At 39.2% G+C, this 14,855-nt stretch overlaps 2 protein-coding genes and 3 pseudogenes across 3 annotated transcripts; all 5 read right to left on the bottom strand.

Annotated features, from left to right (window-relative positions):
• Window positions 1–236: 236 nt before the first annotated feature.
• On the bottom strand, window positions 237–1,531 carry LOC119577647 (annotated as a pseudogene).
• A 4,638-nt stretch (window positions 1,532–6,169) lies between these two features.
• LOC119577646 lies at window positions 6,170–7,077 on the bottom strand (annotated as a pseudogene).
• A 381-nt stretch (window positions 7,078–7,458) lies between these two features.
• Window positions 7,459–8,544, bottom strand: LOC119578060 (annotated as a pseudogene).
• On the bottom strand, window positions 7,509–11,022 carry LOC119578064. Of its 2 annotated transcripts, XR_005229179.1 has the most exons (3): window positions 9,963–11,022; window positions 9,353–9,833; window positions 7,509–7,581 (listed from the first exon to the last, which is right to left on the bottom strand). XR_005229179.1 is itself a non-coding variant. In XM_037925784.1 (2 exons), the coding sequence occupies exons 1-2, from the start codon at window positions 9,972–9,974 to the stop codon at window positions 9,525–9,527; spliced, it is 321 nt and encodes a 106-aa protein (XP_037781712.1). In that variant the 5' UTR covers window positions 9,975–11,022; the 3' UTR covers window positions 9,249–9,524. The 2 variants fall into 2 exon arrangements, 1 of the variants encoding a protein (XP_037781712.1); XM_037925784.1 differs by lacking the exon at window positions 7,509–7,581 and having other exon boundaries at window positions 9,249–9,833.
• A 138-nt stretch (window positions 11,023–11,160) lies between these two features.
• LOC119578059 (keratin-associated protein 19-2-like) lies at window positions 11,161–12,103 on the bottom strand. The gene is made up of 2 exons (XM_037925782.1): window positions 11,797–12,103; window positions 11,161–11,622 (listed from the first exon to the last, which is right to left on the bottom strand). Exons 1-2 carry the CDS (start codon window positions 11,806–11,808, stop codon window positions 11,203–11,205), a joined length of 432 nt encoding a protein of 143 aa, XP_037781710.1. The 5' UTR covers window positions 11,809–12,103; the 3' UTR covers window positions 11,161–11,202.
• Between the last annotated feature and the right edge of the window lie 2,752 nt (window positions 12,104–14,855).

Below are 14,855 nucleotides of genomic sequence, written 5' to 3'. Positions count from 1 at the left end.
ATATTATTTGTTTGTTTTTTTTTATTAAATGATATATTATAGATGCGGGGTTATTTTTAAATAGGAAGGGCTTCGTGGGTTTCTCACAAAAAAACACTTCATTTTGATATACGAATTTTACTAGAGTGATTTTGCCATTTTTTTGTTTAAAATAACACTCATAATACATTTGGCATGTTTAAAGGAAACATTGTGTAAAGTGCTCTGTTTTATTCATCTTGAAAAAAAGGGATCCTTCAACCGTAGAAACGACCATGTCCCCAAAGTTTCCCGCCGTAGCCCCCATAGCCCCTTTTACCCTCCGAAGCGGCCGTGACCTCCAAGCGCGGCCGAAGCTGAATCCGGGCTCAGCCTCAGCACTCCTCTTCTAGCGTCCGAAACCGTAGCTGCTGTCCCAACGGGCCTGAAGGACACGTCCCCATAGCCGCCATAGCCGTATCCGAAGCGGGGGGGATCAGCCTCGGCCTCACCTCAGCTACAGGCTCAGCCTCAGCACTCCTCTTCCAACGTCCGTAACTGTAACTTCTGTACACGGGTCTGTAGGACACGAGTCCATGGCCTGCAAAGCCGCCTCCATAGCGGCTGGCTCAGCATCAGCTTCAGGATCACCACTTACACTGACAACGACAACGCCACGAGGGCGACAGCGATGGCCTGCAACACAAGGAATTACATTTCAGATGAAGTCTAATAGAGGTGTAGTTGGGAAAAGAACTGCGGTTTTTTTTTCAACAAAAAATATTAAATCTTGCTTAACTTTTCCATTCCCAAAGGGGAGCTATAACAAGAAATGCATAATACCGCAAAAGGAAGCATACTACTTACCAAAGTCTCATGTCCACAAGGAAACACCGACTGCTCTGCCGATGACGCGCAATGTCTCCTTATATAGTGGCCGAGCCGAAGCCACGCCCTCTGTTGGGTTATTTCTGTAGGAGTTCCAAGGCTAAAAAGCAAATGAAATTTTGAAAATAATGTGTCCTTAAATGCCATACTGGGTATTTTAGGGAAAAATGTTTTAGAATCTATGACTTGCCCCTTTGGTATATTGTATAGTTACGAACTAATTAATATATTGCAATTATCTCAGAAGTAGCTATCTGTACTTTAATTATTATTTTTACTGTTTTTATTTATTTATATTGATATCATGAAAGAATGCTATTCAAAAATCGTCATTGTAATACTGTCGATATTACCATTGTTTTACTTTTCATCAGTGTTTCCAATAGTAGTTGTATGTTCTTTTATGATTATCATCACACTGTAATCATGGTAGTGAATATTGTGTTGATTTTCGTAGACATATAATTGCATTGATATGATTAAACAACCGTCAATCCTACCAATCTTATCAAAATTTTCCTTTGATTTTCTACTCATATGTTAATATATATATATATATATATATATATATATATATATATATATATATAATAGGTATTTAAAAGATAAATAACACCACTTCCGTTTGCCTATTGACCTTTTTCCTTGGAGTGTTCAGACATTGTTTATAGTATGGAGTACGCATAGTCCCATGGATAAAGCCTGATTTTTTTTTCCTTCCGTAGTTGTGACAGTATCGAGTAGATTTCACAATATCTTTAACTGGTCTTATGAATGCTATCTTCACGCTAAACTTGGTGACATATAGCTCCGCCCATTTTTTCACTATTTCATGTGTCCAAGTGTTCCTTGATTACATTTTTCTTTTATTATTCATGACAATGGTAAATAGATCAGCAAAAAGAATAAAATACAGATTGTAAAAAGCCCTATTAAAATTTGTAATATATATATAATGGGTGATGTAATTATATGATAGCAAGGGCAGAGCTTGACTCGGCTGTTGCTGAGTTTATGTATTTAATGTATATATATATATATGTATGCGTAATCATGTAATTTGTATCATCGCTAAAGTCGACTTTTATTATCAGCTCATTTATCTGCTAGTTACTCTGTATACCCTAAGAGAAAGTAATGTCAACATATTTTATGTGTATCCTTTAGCACCTTTTTCTTTTTATATTTCTATTTTGCTCGAAAATCGCTTTGGGCCTTTGCATATCACAAATAATTTAACTAGCTTTATGAAGGCCATCTTCAGCTAAATATGGTGACATATGCTTGCACTTTTTTCACTATTGTATCATGATGTTTTTTTTTCATTATCTTTCTTTGAAAATGAGTTATTATGACACTGATAAATAGATCAGCAAAAAGAAAGAAATACAGATTGTAAAAAGACCCTATTAATATTTGCAATGTATCAATAGCAAAGGGCGAGGCTTGACTCGGCTGTTGCCGAGTTAATGTATTTATGTGTATATATATACATTTATATATATAAAATATGATATGTATATAGTATGAGTATGCGTGCTCATGTGAGTTGCACATCACTAAGGTCGTCTTTTATGATCAGCTCATTATAGCTGTGTGATATCCCTTAGAGTGCGTCATCATTTCGATGTCACATCGCACCGTTTCTTCAATTTCGAAAACGTTAACTTGCACAACACCCGTGGCTTGGAACTATGTCGAATGAAATATCTATGCTTTTCCTAAAAAAATTTTTTGTTTGTTTTTTGTTTGTTTATTAATGATATATTATACATGCGTTTTTTTAAACAGAATGGCTTCGTCGGTTCTCACGAAAACACTTCATTTTGTATACGGTTACTAAGTGATTTTACCCATTTTTTTTGTTTACATACATTCCTATACATTTGGCATGTTTAAGAACATTGTGCAAAATGCTCAGTTTTATTCCTGACAAAGGATCTTCAACCTAGAAACGACCATGTCCCCCAAGCTCCGCCGTAGCCCTGTAACTCCGAAGCGGCGTGACCTCCGAAGTGCACGAAGCTAAATCGGGCTCACCCTAGCACCTCTTCCACGTCCGAAACTGTAGCTGCTGTACATGCCTAAAGGGACCGTGCCATAGCCGCCATAGCGTATCCGAAGCGGAAATTCACCTCGGCCAGCCTCAGCTACGGCTCAGCCAGCACTCCTCTTCCAGCGTCCGTAACCATAAGCTGCTGTACACGGGCCTAAAGGACACTCCCATAGCTACCATGGGGGAAGGATCACCTCGGGCTCGGCCTCAGCTCAGCACTCTCTTCAACGTCCGTAACTGTAACTTCTGTACACGGTCTGTAGGAACGAGTCCATGGCCCAAACCCCCTCCATAGCGGCTGCTCAGCATCAGCTTCAGGATCACCACTTACCTGAAACGACAAACGCCCGAGGGCGACGCGATGCCTGCACACAAAGACATACATTTCAGATGAAGTCTAAATAGGGGTGTAGTTGGGAAAAAAAAAATGCGTTGTTTTCAACAAAAAATATTGAATCTTCTTAACTTTTCCATTACCAAGGGACTATAACAAAAATGCTTTAATACCGAAAAAGGAAGCTACTACTTCCAAAGTCTTCATGTCCACAAGGAATCACCGACTGGCTCTGCCGATGACGCGGCAATGTCTTCCTTATATAGTGGCCAGCGAGCCACGCCTCTTTTGGGTTATTTCTGTTGGGTTCCAAGACTAAAAGCGTGAATTTTGAAATAATCGTCCTTAAAGCCATACTGGGTATTTAGGGAAAATTTTTGGATTTGACTTGCCCTTTGGTAATTGTATAGTTACGATGTAATTACCATAATTGCATTATCATCAAAGTCCTATCTGTATTTTAATCTTATTTTACTTTCTCATTTATTTATATTGAATCATGAAAGGGAAATGCATTGAAAATCGTCATGTAATAACTGTGAATTACCATTGTTGTTACTTTCAATAGTGTTTCCAATAATGGGTTGTATGTTCTTTATGATACATACATTGAATCCATGGTACTGAATGATTGTGTTGATTTTCATAGACAATAAAATTACATGAATGATTAACAACCGTAAATCCTTTACCAATCTCATCAAAAATTTCCTTTGATTTCTACTTCTCAATATGTTAATATATATATATATATATTATATATTATATATATATAATATAATATATATAATAATAATATAACGGTTTAAAAAGATTATAAAACACCACTTCGTTTTACCCTTTGACTTTTTTTTCTTGGAGTGTTCAGACATTGTTTATATATGGAGTACGTCGTCCCTGGATAAAAGCTTGTATTTTTTTCCTTCCAGTAGATAACATATCGATAAATTTCAAAATGATCTTTTTAAACTGGCCTTATAAATGCTTTTTTTAAATAAACAAAAGTGGTGCCTTAGCTCCGCCCATTTTTAAAAAACTATTTTCATGTGTCACAAGTGTTCCTTCATTCAATTTCTTTATTATTGACAAAGGTAAATAGATCACAAAAAAAAGAATAAAAATTTAAAGATTGTAAAAAGACCCTATTAATATTTTGTATTTGATAGTAAAGGGGCAAGCTTGACTGGCGTTGCTGATTAATGTATTTATTTTATATCTATGTATATATGCGAAATCATGTAAGTTTGCATCATCCTAAAGTTCGCCTTTTATTATCACCATTTATAGCTTTTCAAGTTAACTCTGTGATATACCCTAAGAGAAAGTAATGTCATGTTCTATAGTGCATCTTCAGCCTTTTCTTTTTATATTTCTTTTTTGATCGAAATCGCTTTGCCCTTTGCACATGACACCATGTTTTCTGTGCCTTTCCCTAGTGTAACATAATATAACGCACACCACATGTGTTTATATTATTTCGTAAAAAATATGTTTTAGGGAAAAGTAAAAGATAATTTACTCAACATAGCTTCAAGGACACATGAGTTTCCTGTGTTCTGTGGAAGTGTGGAGCTATGTGGAATAAAGTCTTATTTACTTTTCCTAAACATTATACCTTATGAAAGATATATATACGTGTGTGTGCATTTATATTATATATATATATATATATATATATATAATATATATATATTATATATAATTATTGGGTGTGTGTGTGTGTTTGTGTGTGTGTGGTTGTGTGTGTTAGCATCTAGATGGCTTCGTCTTTCACTCAAAAACATTCTATTTTATTAGTTTTTCTGCAGTGATTTTGCCTATACTATTTGTTTAAGTAAAATTCTAAATACATTTGGCATGTTTAAAGGGAATCATTGTGTAAATTGTCAGTATTATGCATCTTGACCTAAAGAATCCTTCAACCGTAAAAACGACCATGTCCCCCAAGCTTCTACATACCTCAAAGCGGCTGTGACCTCCAAAGCTTCTGCTGAAGCTGAATCGGGCTCAGCCTCAGCATCCTTCCACGTTCGAAACCGTAGTTGCTGTACACCGGCTGAAGGACACGTCCCATAGCCGCCATAGCCGTATCGAAGCGGAAGGACCCAGCCTCAGGTCGGCCTCAGCCTCAGCACTCCTCTTCCAACGTCCGTAACTGTAGCTTCTGCACACGGGTCCTGAGAACACGAGTCCTTTAATATTGGCAATGTCCAATAGCAAGAGGCGAGGGTTTGACTCGGCCGTTGCCGAGTTAATGTATTTATGTATGTATCTATGTATTTATATATATATATATAATATATATAATTATATATAATAATATATATATACATGTTTTTATATTATATATATATATAAAATATATTTTATAAAATAAAATATATATATAATAAAATATATATATATATTATGAGAAAGGGTGTTCTCATGTGAGTTGCAGCATCACTAAGTTCACCTTTTATGATCAGCTCATTTATAGTTGCCATAGTTAACTATGTGATAAACCCTTAGAGAAAATAATGTCATTTCGCATGGTGCATCATTCGGCACTGTTCTTCAATTATCTTTTTTTTTTTTTTTTTTTTTTTAACTCGAAAATCGGTTTGCACTATGCACAAGACTCCCACGTGGGGTTTGGAACTATGTCAAATGAAATAATCTATTACCTTTCCCTAAAACATTTTTTTAAATTAAATGATGTAGGTAAAACATCCCGGGCGCCATTAAAAAAAAAAAAAAAAAAAAAAAATAGAAACTTAGGAATCGCTTCGTCAGTTCTCACCAAAAACATTTTTTTCGATGTACGAGTTTTACTGGAGGATTTTGCCCATTCTTTTTTGTTTAAAAAACATTCATATATACATTTGGCATTTTTAAAGGAAACATTGTGTAAAAGTGCTCAGTTTTATTCATCTTGACCAAAAGGAATTCTTTCAACCGTAGAAAACGCCCAGGGCCCCCAAAGCTTCCCCGTAGCCTCCATAGCCCCTGTAACCTCCGAAGCGGCCGTGACCTCCGAAGCTGCGACCAAAGCTGAACCCGGGGCTCAGCCTCACACCTCTTCCAGCGTCCGTAGCCGAAAGCTTGCTGACACCGGCCTGAAGGACACGTGCCCATAGCCGCCATACCGTATCCGAAGCGGGAGGGATCAGCCCGGCCTCAGCCTCAGCTACAGGCTCAGCCTCAGCACTCCTCTTCCAGCGTCCGTAACCGTAGCTGCTGTACACAGGCCTAAAGGACACGAGTCCATGGCTTCCAAAGCCGCCGCCATAGCGGCTGGGCTCAGCATCAGCTTCAGGATCACCGCTCACAACTGATAGCGATAAAACGCCACGAGGGCGACAGCGATAGTCTGCAACACAAGGACATACTTTTCAGCTAAAGTCTAAACAGAGGTACATTCGGGAAAAGGACTGCGGTTGCTTTTACACAAAACAATGAATCTTGCTTAGCTTTTCCATTATCCAGAGAGCTATAACATGAAAGCACAATGTCGCAAAAGAAGCATACTATTTACCAAAGTTTCATGTCCACAGGGAATCACTGGCGGCTGCCGATGAAAGTTGTGGTGTCTCCTTATATAATGGCCGAGGCGAAGCCACGCCCTCTGCTGGGTTATTTCTGTTTGAGTCCCAAGGTTAAATGAGCGAAGTTTTGAAAATAATGCGTCCTTAAATGCCATGCCGAGTTAATTTATTTATGCATGTATATATAAATATTTATATATGTAAAACATTTATATGTATATAGTATGAGTATGGGTGCTCATGTGAGATGCACCATCACTAAGGTCGCCTTTTATGATCAGCTCATTTATAGCTGCCATAGTTAACTCTGTCATATTCTAAGAGAAAGTAATGTTAACATTTTTCATGGTGCATCATTCAGCTCCGTTTCTTCTATTATATCTTATTTTTACTCGAAAATCGGTTTGCACTTTGCACAAGACTCCCACGTGGAGTTCGGAACTATGTCGAATGAATTAATCTATTACTTTTCCCTAAACATTAGTTTGTGTACATGCTGCGCTATTGAATAATAATAATAATAATAATAATAATAATAATAATAAAAGACAAACATTAGCACTTAGGAATGGTTTCGTCAGTTCTAAACCAAAACACTTTTCGATGTACGGGGTTTACTGGAGTGATTTTGCCTATTCTTTTTGTTTAAAATAACATGCATATATACATTTGGCATGTTTAAAGAAAGCATTGTGTAAAAGTGCTCAGTTTTATTCATCTTGACCAAAAGGAATTCTTTCAACCATAGAAACGACCATGGCCCCCAAAGCTTCCGCCGTAGCCTCCATAGCCCCTGTAGCCTCCGAAGCGGCCGTGACCTCCGAAGCTGCGACCGAAGTTGAATCCGGGCTCAGCCTCAGCACTCCTCTTCCAGCGTCCGTAGCCGTAGTTGCTGTACAACGGCCTAAAGGAACGTGCCCATAGTTTGCCATAGCCGTTCCGAAGCGGGAAGGATCCCCTCAGGCTCGCCTCAGCCTCAGCCCTCAGCCTCAGCACTCCTCTTCCAGCGTCCGTAACTGTAACTTCTGTACACGGGTCTGTAGGACACGAGTCCATGGCCTCCAAAGCCGCCTCCATAGCGGCTGGGCTCAGCATCAGCTTCAGGATCACCGCTCACACTGACAGCGATAAACGCCACGAGGGCGACAGCGATGGCCTGCAACTCAAGGATATACTTTTCAGCTGAAGTCTAAACAAAGGTGTTGTCGGGAAAATAATTGCGGTTGCTTTTCAACAGAAATGTTGAATTTTGGTTAGCTTTTCCATTACCAAGGGAGCTATGACATGAAAGGCCCAATTTCGCAAAGGGAAGCATACTACTTACCAAAGTCTTCATATCCACAGGGAATCACCGACTACTCTGCCGATGCATGACGCAGCGATGTCTCCTTATATAGTGGCCGAGACGGAGCCACGCCCTCTGCTGGGTTGTTTGAGTTCCAAGACTAGAAAACGATGCAATTTAAAAAATAGTAATGCGTTCTTAAATGCCATGTTGGGTATCTTAGGGAGAATTTTTTGTAAGATCTTTAACTTGCCCCTTTGCTATATTGTATAGTTAAGAATGCATGAATACATAAAAGTATATCATATGTACGAATTACGAAAATTACGTATTCTGCAGTTATCATCAGAAATAGCCATCTGTACTTTAATGATTATATTTACTGTTCTTATATACTCATATTGATATCATGACAGGAATAACTATTAAAAACTATTAATAACCGTCGATATTACCATTGTTATATTCATCAATGTTTCCAAAAACAGTTGAATGTTCTTTATGATTATCATCAGATTGTAATCATGGTAGTGAATCATTGTTTATTTTCGTAGACATAATATGATTACACTAATATGGTTATCAACCATCATTGCTACCATTATAAAAAAAAAATCCTCTGATTTTCTAAATCTCAATATGTTAACCTAAATATATATATATCATATATATATATATATATATATATATATATATATATATATATATATATATATATATATATATATATACGGTGTTTAAAAAGATAAGTAGCACCACTTCCGTTTGGCCTGTTGACTTTTTCTCCTTGGAGTGTACAGACAACTCTTTATGGTATGGAACACGTCACCATTAATAAGAGCGTGAAAGTCGCCTTTTATTATCAGCTCAGTTATAGCTGTCATAGTTGACTCTGGGATAACCCTATGATAAAGTAATGTCAAAATTATGTATGGTGCATCATTCAGCACCGTTACTTCAATATATTTCTTTTTTGCTCGAAAAATCGCTTTGCACTTTGCACAGGACTTGTGGAGCAATGTGGAATAAATTCGTCTATTTACTTTTCCCTAAAACATATGTTTATGAAGTGATATATGTACACACGTGTGTGCGGTTTATATATATATATATTTTTTTTTTCTGCAGTGATTTTGCCTATACTTTTTGCTTAAAATAAAAATCTTATAAATATTTGGCATGCTTAAAAGAATCATTGTGTAAATTTGCTCAATTTTATTCATCTTGACCTAAAAGAATCCTTCAACCGTAGAAACGACCACGTCCTCCAAAGCTTCCGCCATAGCCTCTGAAGCGGCTGTGACCTCCAAAGCTGCGACCGAAGCTGAATCCAGGCTCAGCCTCAGCACTCCTCTTCCAGCGTCCGTAACCGTAGCTGCTGTACACCGGCCTAAAGCACACGCGCCCATAGCCGCCATAGCCATATCCGAAGCGGGAGGGATCAGCCTCGGTCTCAGCCTCAGCCTCAGCTACAGGCTAAGCCTCAGCACTCCTCTTCCAGCGTCCGTAACCGTAGCTGCTGTACACTGGCCTGAAGGATACGTGCCCATAGCTGCCATAGCAGTATCCGATGCGGGATGGATCAGCCTCGGACTCAGCCTCGGACTCGGCCTCAGCCTCCGCACTCCTCTTCCAGTGTCCGTAACTGTAGCTTCTGGTCATGGGTCTGTAGGACACGAGTCCATGGCCTTCAAAGCCGCCTCCATTGCGGCTGGGCTCAGCATCAGCTTCAGGATTACCGCTCTCACTGACAGCGACAAACGCCACGAGGGCGACAGCGATGGCCTGCAACACAAGGACATACTCTTCAATTGAAGTCTAAACAGAGGTAATGTAGGGAAAAGAATTGCGGTTGCTTTTAAACAAAGCTTAGCAAGAAATGCACAATACCGCAAAAGGAAGCATACTATTTACCAAAGTCCTCATGTCCACAAGGATTCACCGACTGCTCTGCCGATGAGAGATGACGCAGTGATGTCTTCTTATGGCCGAAACGAAGCTACACTCGCTGCTGGGTTATCTCTGTTTTAGTCGCAAGGTTAAATGAGCAAAGAAGTTTGGAAAATAATGCGTCCTTAAATGCCACGCTGGGTATTTTAGGGGAAGAATGTTTTAAACTCTCTGACTTGCCCCTTTGGTATATATTGTATAGATACGAATGTATGAATACATAGAAGTATATCATATACGCACGAATTACGAAAATTACATAAATTGCAGTTCTCAAAAGTAGCCATCTGCACGTTAATTATTATATCTATTGATCATATCTATTCATATTGATATGAAAAGAATAACTATTAAAAATCGTCCTTGAGTTAAATGCCTTGTTATTTTCATCAACGTTTCCAATAACAGTTGCATGCTCTTTATCATTATCAGATTGTAATAGTGGTAGTGAATCATTATGATTATTTTCATAAACTTAATATGATTACACTGATATGTTTAAAATTATCAATTGTCACTGCTACCATTCTTATAAAAAAAAATCCTCTAATTTTCTTCTTATCAGCATCTTAACCTATGTATATATATGATATATATATATACAGTGTTTAAAAAGATAAGTAGCACCACCCTTTTAGCCTGTTGACCTTTTTTCCTTGGCGTGTACAAACAACTGTTCATAGTATGGAACACATCGTCACCATAGATAAAGCGTGGAATTTTTGTTTTACTTTGTTTTCCCATAGTTATGACAATATCGAGCAAATATCACAAATAATCATTTAATTAACTGGCTTTATGAAGGCGCATCTTCAGCTAAATGTGGTGACATCATATAGTTCTGGTAGCTGCACCATCACTAAGGTCGCCTTTTATGATCATTTATAGCTGCCTCTGTGATATGCCCTTAGAGAAAGTGGTGTCATCATTTCGCATGGTGCATCATTCAGCACCGTTTCTTCAAGTATATCTTTTCTTTTTTACTCGAAAATCGGTTTACGCTTTGCACAAGACTCCCACGAATTGATCAATCTATCATTTTTCCCTAAAACACTTCATTTCGATGTTTTTGCGTTTTTTTTATAACATATATATATATATATATATATATATATATATATATAATATATATATATTTGACACGTTTAAAAGAAACGTTGTATAAAATTGCTCAGCTTTATTCATCTTGACCAAAAGGAATCCTTCAACCGTAGAAACGACCATGTCCCCCAAAGCTTCCGCCGTAGCCTCCATAGCCCCTGTAGCCTCCGAAGCGGCCGTGACCTCCGAAGCTGCGACCGAAGTTGAATCCGGGCTCAGCCTCAGCACTCCTCTTCCAGCGTCCGTAGCCGTAGCTGCTGTACACCGGCCTGAAGGACACATGCCCATAGCCGCCATAGCCGTATCCGAAGCGGGAGGGATCAGCCTCGGCCTCAGCCTCAGCTACAGGCTCAGCCTCAGCACTCCTCTTCCAGCGTCCGTAACCGTAGCTGCTGTACACGGGCCTGAAGGACACGAGTCCATGGCCTCCAAAGCCGCCTCCATAGCGGCTGGGCTCAGCATCAGCTTCAGGATCACCACTTACACTGACAGCGATAAACGCCACGAGGGCGACAGCGATGGCCTGCAACACAAGGATATACTTTTCAGCTGAAGTTTAAACAGAGGTAATGTCGGAAAAGGAACTGCGAGTGCTTTTACAACAACAAATATTGAATCTTGCTTAGCTTTTCCATTACCTAATGAGCTATAAACATGAAAGGCACAATGCCGCAAAAGAAACCATACTACTATTTACCAAAGTCTTCATGTCCACAGGGATTCACCGACTGCTCTGCCGATGACGCGGCAATGTCTCCTTATATAGTGGCCGAGACGAAGCCACGCCCTCTGTTAGGTTATTTCTGTTTGAGTTCCAAGGCTAAAAAGCGATGAAATTTTGATGATAATGCGTCCTTAATTAAGGACCATGCTGGTTATTTTAGGGGAAAAATGTTTTAAGCTCTTTGACTTGCCCTTTGGTATACTGTATAGTCATGAGTGTATGAATATATGGAAGTATATCATATATGCACGAATTACGAAAATTACAGAAATTGCAATTATCATCAAAAGTAGCCATCTGCGCTTTAATCAATATATTCATTCTTATTTGTATTGATATCACGAAAGGAGTAAATATTAAAAATTGCCAATGTAATAATTGTCGATATTACCATTGTTGTTATTTTCATCAATGTTTCCAATAACAGTTGTGTGCTCTTTATTATTATCATCAGACTGTAATCATGGTGGTGAATATGTTTATTTTCATAGACAAATAATTACACTAATATGATTATCAACCAATGCTACCATTCGTATAAAAAAAAATCCTCTGATTTTCTACTTCTCAATATGTCAACCTATATATTATATATACGGTGTTTAACAAGATAAGTAGCACCACTTCCGTGTAGCCTGTTGACTTTTTTCCTTGGCGTGTGCAGACAACTGTTTATAGTATGGAACACATCGTCACTATGAATTTTTGTTTTACTTCCGGTAGTTATGACAATGTCGAGTAAATTTCACAAATAATCTTTTAATTGGTCTCATGAAGGCACATCTTTATCAGCTAAACGTGGTGACTTCATATAGCTCCGCCCCTATATGATGTCACTATCACTATTTCATGTGTCACAAGTGTTTCTTTATTATATTTCTTTTGTTATTAATGGCAATGGTAAACAGATCAGCAAAAAAGAAAAAAATACAGACTGTAAAAAGACCCTATTAATATTTGCAATATATGATAGTAAAGGAGCAGAGCTTGACTCGGCTGTTGCTGAGTTAATGTATTTTGTTTTTTTTATGTATATATACGTAATCATGTAAGTTTGCAGCCTAGCTAAAGTCTTCTTTTATTATCAGCTCAATTACAGCTGTCATAGTTAACTCTGGGATATACCCTATGATAAAGTAATGTCAACATTGTGTATGGTGCATCATTCAGCACCGTTTCATTATTTCTTTTTTGCTCGAAAATCGCTTACCACTTTGCACAGAACACCCATGTGTCTTGTGGAAATATGGAGCTATGTGGAATAAATTAATCTATTTACTCTCCTTAAAACATTATATGTTTATGAAATTATATGCATGTGTGTGTGTTATACATATATGTGTGTGTGTGCACTTAGGAATGGCTTCGTCAGTTCACTCAAAAACCATTCTATTTTTATAAATGAGTTTTTCTGCTGTGATTTTGCCTATATTTTTTGTTTAAAGTAAAAATCAAATACATTTGGCATGTTTAAAAGAATCATTGTGTAAAATTGCTCAGTTTTATTTATCTTGACCAAAAAGAATCCTTCAACCGTAGAAACGACCATTTCCCCTCTGAAGCGACTGTGACCTCCAAAGCTGAATCCGATACGATGCGATACGATAGAGATTTGCGAAGTTCTAGCTTTGCCTGGGTCTTCCCTATATGGCCCGGCCTGTGTCAGCTTTTTATGGCTTGTCTCATTTTGTTCTCGGGACACTCGGTTACTTACCGTGGGCGGTGAATGCCAGCAGGCACTCCTGCCACCATGCTGTAAGCATATCGCATAATCTCTTCACCAGCACTACGGCTGTTGTCGGCGGACCCTGTCTCAGGAATTGTGTGTGCTCACAATTCTCTAAGTATTGTACAAGTGTGGCGTTCGGCTCGCCGCAATGCATGCACCCCTCACTTCACGGTCTATTGTCTCTATGATCTGCCATGCACGGGGGAAAAACCTGGGCGCATTCTGTGAAGAATGACTTCGGTACCTCTGTTGATTATTTCAGAGAGTGCCAGTGGTTCATAGCTGTGGCGTCTGAGTACCAGCTGGCCGAGGGGGAGGATCTCGTTTCCTCTCTGTGAAGCTGCAGGAGGAAGGTATGAGCGGCCGCAGTACACTTCTCCTTCAGTAATTTTCTGCTAGGTTGTATGATCATGGGATTTGGGGGCATACCCCTGCCAATGTCGGCTTGGTCTGTCAGCAAGCTCTTCCCTCTGATGCCGATGTGGCTGGGGACCCAGTTTATGATTATTATTCTACCCCGAGCAAAAATCCTCTGTGCCATTGTGAGGATAGTAGTCAACGGTAGATGTTGTCTTTGGGTGAGCGCTGCTGAAGACAATCAATGGCTGCCCTGGAGTATTATGACCACGTGTTTTTTCCCTAAAGGGGCGCGTGGCCTAGGGCAACCATGATTGCAACTGCCTCTGCCTGTAGTGAGTAGGCGTTGTCTGGTTTCCCTCATGGATTTTGTGGCATCCTTGCTACGAAGCCGGCGCCTGCAGTGTGGCTCAAGGGGTCGACTGATCCCTCCGTGAAGTAGGTTCTACTACCTGGAGGAGTTTATGGCTGAAATGACCCTCTGGGCTTTTGCTTTCATTGTTACGCCCAGATGGAGAAACTCTATCGAGGTTTGTGCCCTCGGCGGGGCTTCCACAAAGTTAGGGTGGGGGGGAGTCCATGCCCTTAGCAGGAAGCAGTTCTTTGAGCTGATGGCTTATTAACACCCTGGCTGTATGAGACAAGCAAAGAGCTTGTTGTCTTGTTCTAGGCGTCTGACTATTTTTTGTCTAAGGCTTGTGTTCCTGGGAGGCTGGATGATCTTTGACAGGAATTGTGCTGCCATTAGATTGATTCGTGAGTCCAGGAGAAGTTTTGCCTCCATGAGGAGGTTGAGGACCTTCCTTCACCTTGGGGCACCCAGAATGATCCTGGCAGCTTCATTTTGGACTGTCTCCAATTTGTCTTTGTGTTTTTTTCTTTGTGCCAATCAGTGAGTGAGGCATAGTCCACAATGGGCCGGACGGATGTACATAGAATGATCTTA

The sequence above is a fragment of the Penaeus monodon genome, chromosome 10, assembly GCF_015228065.2.
Source record: "Penaeus monodon isolate SGIC_2016 chromosome 10, NSTDA_Pmon_1, whole genome shotgun sequence".
Lineage (NCBI taxonomy): Eukaryota > Metazoa > Arthropoda > Malacostraca > Decapoda > Penaeidae > Penaeus > Penaeus monodon.
Note: the sequence above shows the minus strand (reverse complement) of the source record. Positions and strands in the feature narration are given on the sequence as shown.